This window comes from Bubalus bubalis, chromosome 20 (assembly GCF_019923935.1).
Source record: "Bubalus bubalis isolate 160015118507 breed Murrah chromosome 20, NDDB_SH_1, whole genome shotgun sequence".
Lineage (NCBI taxonomy): Eukaryota > Metazoa > Chordata > Mammalia > Artiodactyla > Bovidae > Bubalus > Bubalus bubalis.
This window is the reverse complement of record NC_059176.1, coordinates 681938-688546: the sequence shown is the minus strand read 5'-3', so window position 1 is coordinate 688546 and position 6609 is coordinate 681938. Positions and strand designations below refer to the sequence as shown.

Sequence of the window (6609 nt, the reverse complement as noted above, 5' to 3'; positions counted from 1 at the left end):
AGCCGTGGGCCCAGGCCCTGCTCACAGCAGCATCCTCGGTGGAGGTGGCCTGAGTAACCGTTAGTAGTCCTCCCAGGAACTTGGACAGCAGGACAGCTGTTCCCAAGGATCTGACACAGGGGCCTCCTCCAGGGACCTCCTCCAGGGACCTTGGGTCTGGATCCCGGCTGGACAAGATGCGGGTGCCCTTTGCAGACAGCCCTGGACCCGTGCATTCTTGGTAGGGCATGTGGCTGCAGTGGTGTCTTGCAGGCTGTGCAGAGGCCCTTGGCATCCATAAGCTCAGGTTGGGGAATTGCCTGCTGTCCACTTGGGTCTTTGACGGGGGCTGGGGCAGACAGTGGTGGCCACAATGCCAGAGTTCTGAGGTATGGGCAAAGAAGGGCGTGAGCTCAACGGTTAGCGAGCTCATAAGGCAATGGGACAGACCTGGCACAGGCTGAGAGTCACGAGTGGACAGGTGTGGTCCAGTCAGGTCTGAGGTGGTCTGGATGTGGCCCGCAGGAGCTCTAGGCGCCCTGTCCGATCATGTTTCTGTAGTTGGGAGTGATCGACTGCTTCAGCTCCACCACGGATGAGAGGATCCACTTCACCTGCCGGGGAGAGTGGGGTGAGTGCAGCCTGAATCTCACTGGGCTGCTCCCAGGGACAGGGAGTGGACAGCGAGTGGACAATGAGGGACAGTCAATGGTTGATGAGGGACTCTGAGGAGACCCTGGGGACAGAGAGGGGGCCCGAGGGCCTAGCAGGGTGGCCTCCCACCTTGAAGAGGGTCACAGTGGCGCTGTAGCAGACACTGAGCAGGAAGAGTGTGATGAAGATGGAGATAGTCGTCCAGAGCCCGTCTAGCTCCCCGTCCTGGGCGTCCGCACAGCTCTCCTCCTCCAGCAGCAGGTCTGCACAGGGAGGGGTGGTCAGTGCTGTGTCTGCCCACGGGGGGCTGGGCAGGGTCATCGTGGTGGGGCAGGGCTCCCTCTGGGTGGGGGGAAAGTCGCGTGATCTCCCCATGGGCCAGGCAGGGGTCACCTGAGGTCAGTCTCTGGGGCCCAGCCCCAGCCTCAACCCCTCCAGCCCTGGCCACTGTCTGGGCCTGGCCTGTGGGGTCCTGCTCCCATCCTGAGCTGTGCCCTGAGCTGGGGCCCTGACCCCACCTCCCCGCAGCACAGAAACTCAGTTCCTGGCCTCCTCTGCCCTAGGGGCCAGGCCTGGAGCCGGGAGGGTCAGCAGAGCACACGTTCCTGGACCCTGCCCCTGGGGAGGGAGGGCAGACAGCACCGGGCCCGAGGGGTGAGGGTGTCGGTACGAGGGGCTGAGGGGGGATCTCAGCCTGCTAGGGAGGGGCGTGGGTGCCCCAGGGGAGGTGAGGGACAAATGTCTGACCTGGTCAGTGTGGTTAGTGTGGGAAAGGGCCACTGAGCAGCCCATGGGCACTGGAGGGTGGGGACTAGCTGGTGTTCATAGGGAGGGCTCATGAGACCCAGCTGTGGTCTGGGCCCGTGGGGTCACCCCATGGGTCCTCGAGTGCGAGACCTGAGTGTGTGCAGGCATGTGGGTGTGTGACAGGGGTGAAGTGTGCTCATGTGCGGGTGGACACCTGAGTCCGTGTGGAGGAGGCTGGGTGTGGGCTATCTCGTGTGCGTGAGGAGCTGGGGTTTGTTGTCTGTGGCTGTGGGCTCAGTGTCTGCAGGGAGCAGCTAGGTCCCTGCCCTGGACATTCAGGGATCCCGGCCTGGACCCCTTTCAGGCACAGGGATGACCTCCCCACGGGCGCACAGGCTTGGCCCCGGGCAGGGAGAGCCGGACAGAGCCTCCTGGCCGAGGGAGGGCGAGGCCTGACCTCGGGAGCCTGAGGGTGAAGCAGGGCCACCCCCTGGGCACGTCTGGCTCCAGGCAGGCCCAGAGTGGACACACGGACTCTGGACACCCAGGGACAGGGGCCTGGGGACAAGGACGTGGCCCTGCCCCACAGCGTGGGCTGGAGCAGAGGCGGGAAGCATTGGGCCTCAATCCCTGAGGGTCTTGGGGGCTTCCCCCGTTCCTGTCCAGAGTCTGGCCCTACAGGTGGTGGCTGGAGGGAGCCGTGGAGGTGCCCCTCTGGCCAAGCCGCTCTGTGGCCTCGGGCAACCCCCAGGTGGCCTGCTGGACCCACTCACTGTGTGTCTGGCCCGGAGTGGGGTCAGCTCCCCCACAGATGCTGAACAAAGTGGTCCAGAGTTGGCTCAGCCCACCCCCCGCAGGCCTGGCGGTCACCAGGGCTCTGCCTCGGAAAGAACCAGCACAGCGTTGCAGGGTCCCAGGGCGGCCTGGGTGCTTTATTCACGGCGGCCCAGGAGGAATGCTCATAGGGAGGGGCTAGGGCGTCCTGGCTGGACATGGAGCCCGGGGAGGGTGGGCTGGGTGAGGGCTTGCTGGTGCAGGGACGTGAGGCTCATTTACCCGGAGACTTAGTGATGGACTTCTGCATGTAGTGATTGTGCAGAGCCTCATGCATCACTACACACGTGTAGGCGCCTCCTTCTTGCCAGCTGTTCTTGTTCACCCTGAGCCTGCTGTACAGGAAGTAGGAGCCATCGCTGTCCAGCTGGGGCGGGGTCGTGCGGTACTTGTCCTCCGACTCAGCCTGCCGGTCTCTATGCCACTCTACGGCGATGTAGTCTGGGTAGAAGCCAGTGACCATGCAAGTGACGCTGACCGTGCTTTTGCTGAGCTCTTCCTGGGGTGGGGCCAGGACGTACACCTGCGGCTCCCGGGCCTGCCCTGTGGGGACAGGCAAGGCTGTTAGCACAGCGGTCACTCTGATTGGCCCACGGGGCCCTCCCATTCCCATCCACCTGGCCCACCTTTGGTCCTGGAGATGGTCCTCACGATGGGGGCTGGGAGGCCTTTGTTGTTGACCTTGCACTTGAACTCCTTTCCTCCAGTCCAGTCATTGTGCTGGATGGGCAGGGTGCTGACCACGCGGTAGGTGCTGTTGAACTGCTCCTCTCTCGGCTTCGACCTGCCCGTGTGCACCTCCACATCACCCACGAACCAGGAGAACTGCACCTCGGGGTTATCCCGGCCCACGTCCACCACCACACATGTGACCTCGGGATTTCCTGTGATCATCAGGGTGTCTTTGGGTTTCGGCGGGAAGATGAAGACAGATGGTCCCCTCACACCTGATGGCAGAGACACGGCAGGAGATTAGCATAGGGGTCTCACTCATCTAAGGCAGCCATCCCCCTCCACCCGCACACCCTGAGTCCTCCTGGTGCTGTTCACATCCGCTGGATGGAGAAAAGGTTTCCCGACTTACAAGGCTTAGGAAACTTGCAGCAGTCACTGGAGTCCCCTGCAGAGAGAGCAGACTGGGAGTTACCAGGGGCAGGAAGCCATGGGCTGGGCTTAGGGCAGGGACGGGTTTTAGCAGGTCTGAGCCCAGGGCCCGTCTCTGTGGGTCCAGGCGTGTGGACGTCGACCTGCCTGCGGCCACCCTGGACCTGGTGGAAACTCCAGACGACCCCCTCCCCAAGCCTGCAAGACTGTCAGGAGAGAGACAGACAGGGCCTGCCCTGACATGCTGGGCCTGGTTCACAGCACCCCTGGGGGTGGGGTCCCTGCAGGCAGTGGGGCTGACCCTGGTCTCCTGGAGTGGACACCCTCCCCGGGGACCATCTTCTCACCAACAGCCTTGTCCACCTTGGTGCTGCTGGCCGGGTGGGCTACGTTGCAGGTGAAGGTCTGGCTTTTTGCGGTGCTGGCGGGCGCGGTCACCATGCTGCTGAGAGAGTAGAGCCCGGAGGACTGAAGGACGGCCGGGAAGGTGTGCACGCCGCTCTTCAGGGCACCCGAGTTCCAGGTCACGGTCACCGGCTCGGGCATGTAGCTGGAGACCAGGCAGCCCAGGGTCACGGTGGAGCTGGACGTTTCCCCGCGGCAAGAAGTCAGAGGGTAGACTTTCGGGGCTGTGATGGAGGCTGTGAGAGAGGAGGCTGGGTGAATGCAGGGTCCAGCAGGCCCTCAGGTGCCCAGGCCTGGGGCACCTCTGAGCCCAGCCACCACCTGCTTCCAGGGTCTGATGACTGGCCGGCATGGTGGCCACCCGGCTCTCTGTGCTGCAGCTGGGTTGTCTGGACACAGCTTGGGTCGGTGAGTGTGGCCTCCTGGATCAGAGCCCAGGGCCCCTTCCCTCCTGTGGGCGCCTGGCCCTTCCTGTGGCCCCTGTTCCCTCAGCCTGGAGGAGCCTGTCCCCCTCGCCCTGCTCTGCCCCCAGCCCCCGTCCGGCGTGGCCTCAGCCCTGCAGCCCTTTGACTTCCGGGCCAGCTCTGCTCACAGGCGCTCTGGGCTCACATCCCCGCCCTGATCCTGGACCCTGTCCCTGAGGTCTCCTTCTTGATTTTCCCCTCCCAACCCTGGTCCAACCAGGCTCCCAAAGGTGTGTCTCTGGCCCCGTCCTTCACCCGGTCCCCCTGACTGGCCCTCGGCCCCAGCTCCATGCTCCTGGCCGCCCGGCTCCTCCTCACCAGACCCTCCAGGCCCTGACCTTCCTGGGCGCACCCCGTGCTCAGCACCGTGGGGGCCTTGCTTGGGCCCTGTCTGCACCTCCAGCACCGGGCGGCTCCACGGGCCGCAGCCTGTCTAACCGGGCTTTCCCTAGACCCTGGTCAGCTCCGTGGGCCTGCAGCCTCATCTGAGACCTCAAGGAAGAGTCCGGTTAGCTACCCGGGCACCAGCCCCCGGTCGAGCTGTCCCTAGACCCTGGTCAGCTCCGTGGGCCTGCAGCCTCATCTGAGACCTCGAGGAAGAGCCTGGTCAGCTCCCCGGGCCCCTGCCCGTCTGAGACCTCAAGGAACAGCCTCATGTACTCCCAGCCTTGTCCTCTGTCTTGGCAGCTGCCCCTTGCCTTGGCCGACCCCCATCCATCCTGAGTCCCCAGAGATGGCTGCAACACGATGGGATCCCTGGGCCTATGAATGGAGGCCACCTGCTCTCATCGGGAAGCCCTCCCACTTCAGGCCAGAGCATCCTTCATTTTCCTCTGCACTTGGCCTTGCTGTGTCTGACCCTCCACCAAAAGGGCGCCCTTTAGCTCAGACCCTCTGCCTCCGACCTCAGCACTAGCTGGCCAGCTGCTCGTTCCCAGAGCCCGGTTCACCTGCACAATCTCCACCTTCTCCCCTGAGACACCCCAGAGAGTCCCCTGCCCTCCCTGCCACCTTCACCCTCACAAGCCATACCTGCTCCCCCAAAACTTTGGGGTTGCCCCTTGTCCTTTCAGCCCCCTGCTCACCCTCAGAGCTCTAAGTGCTCCCCTAAAGCTCTTGAGGTACCCCTTGCCCTCCCAAGCCCCTGCTCACCCTAACAAGCTCTACCTGCTCCCCCAAAAACCAGGGGCACACCAAGTCCTCCAAAGCCTGCTCACCCATAAGCTGTACCGGCTTGCCTAACTCACCAGGGCTCCCCCTGTCCTCCCAGCCCCTGCTCACCCTCACAGGCTGTACCTGCTCCCCCAAACACCAGGGACACCCCCAGTCCTACCAGCCCCAGCTCACCCTCACAAGCTGTACCTGCCCCCCCAAACACCAGGGGCTCCCCTTGTCCTCCCAATCCCTGCTCACCCTCATAGGCTGTATCTGCTCCCCCAAACACCAGGGACACCCCCTGTCCTCCCAGCCCCTGCTCACCGTCATAACCTGTACCTGCTCCCCTAAAGCTCTTGAGGTACCCCCTGCCCTCCCAACCCCCTGCTCACCCTCTCAACCTGTACCTGCTCCCCCAAACACCAGGGACATCCCCTTTCCTCCCAGCCCCAGCTCACCCTCACAGGCTGTACCTGCTCTCCCAAACACCAGGGACACCCCCTGTCCTCCCAGCCCCTGCTCACCCTCATAACCTGTACCTGCTCCCCTAAAGCTCTTGAGGTGCCCTCTGCCCTCCCAGCTCCCTGCTCACCCTCTCAAGCTGTACCTGCTCCCCCAAACACCAGGGACACCCCCTGTCCTCCTAGGCCCTGCTCACCCAAACAGGCTATACCTGCTCCCCCAAATACCAGGGACACCCCCTGTCGTCCCAGCCCCTGCTCACCCTCATAACCTGTACCTGCTCCCCTAAAGCTCTTGAGGTACCCTCTGCCCTCCCAGCTCCCTGCTCACCCTCTCAAGCTGTACCTGCTCCCCCAAACACCAGGGACACCCCCTGTCCTCCCAGCCCCTGCTCACCCTCACAGGCTGTACCTGCTCCCTCAAACACCAGGGGCTCCCCCTGTCCTCCAAGCCCCTACTCACCCTCACAGGCTGTACCTGCTCCCCCAAACACCAGGGACACCCCATGTCGTCCCCACCCCTGCTCACCCTCATAACCTGTACCTGCTCCCCTAAAGCTCTTGAGGTACCCCCTGCCCTCCCAGCCCCCTGCTCACCCTCTCAAGCTGTACCTGTGCCCCCAAACACCAGGGACATCCCCTGTCCTCCCAGCCCCAGCTCACCCTCACAAGCTGTACCTGCTCCCCCAAACACCAGGGACACCCCATGTCGTCCCCACCCCTGCTCACCCTCATAACCTGTACCTGCTCCCCTAAAGCTCTTGAGGTACCCCCTGCCCTCCCAGCCCCCTGCTCACCCTCACAAG

General features: G+C 63.8%; 2 gene segments (V, D, J or C); both read right to left on the bottom strand.

Annotated features, from left to right (window-relative positions):
- Positions 1-452: 452 nt before the first annotated feature.
- LOC112582639 lies at positions 453-1705 on the bottom strand. The segment is given in 2 exon segments: positions 453-593; positions 763-1705. Coding segments are annotated over 2 exon segments (330 nt in total).
- A 578-nt stretch (positions 1706-2283) lies between these two features.
- Positions 2284-4075, bottom strand: LOC102404120. The segment is given in 5 exon segments: positions 2284-2757; positions 2841-3161; positions 3299-3334; positions 3666-3974; positions 4045-4075. Coding segments are annotated over 5 exon segments (1026 nt in total).
- Between the last annotated feature and the right edge of the window lie 2534 nt (positions 4076-6609).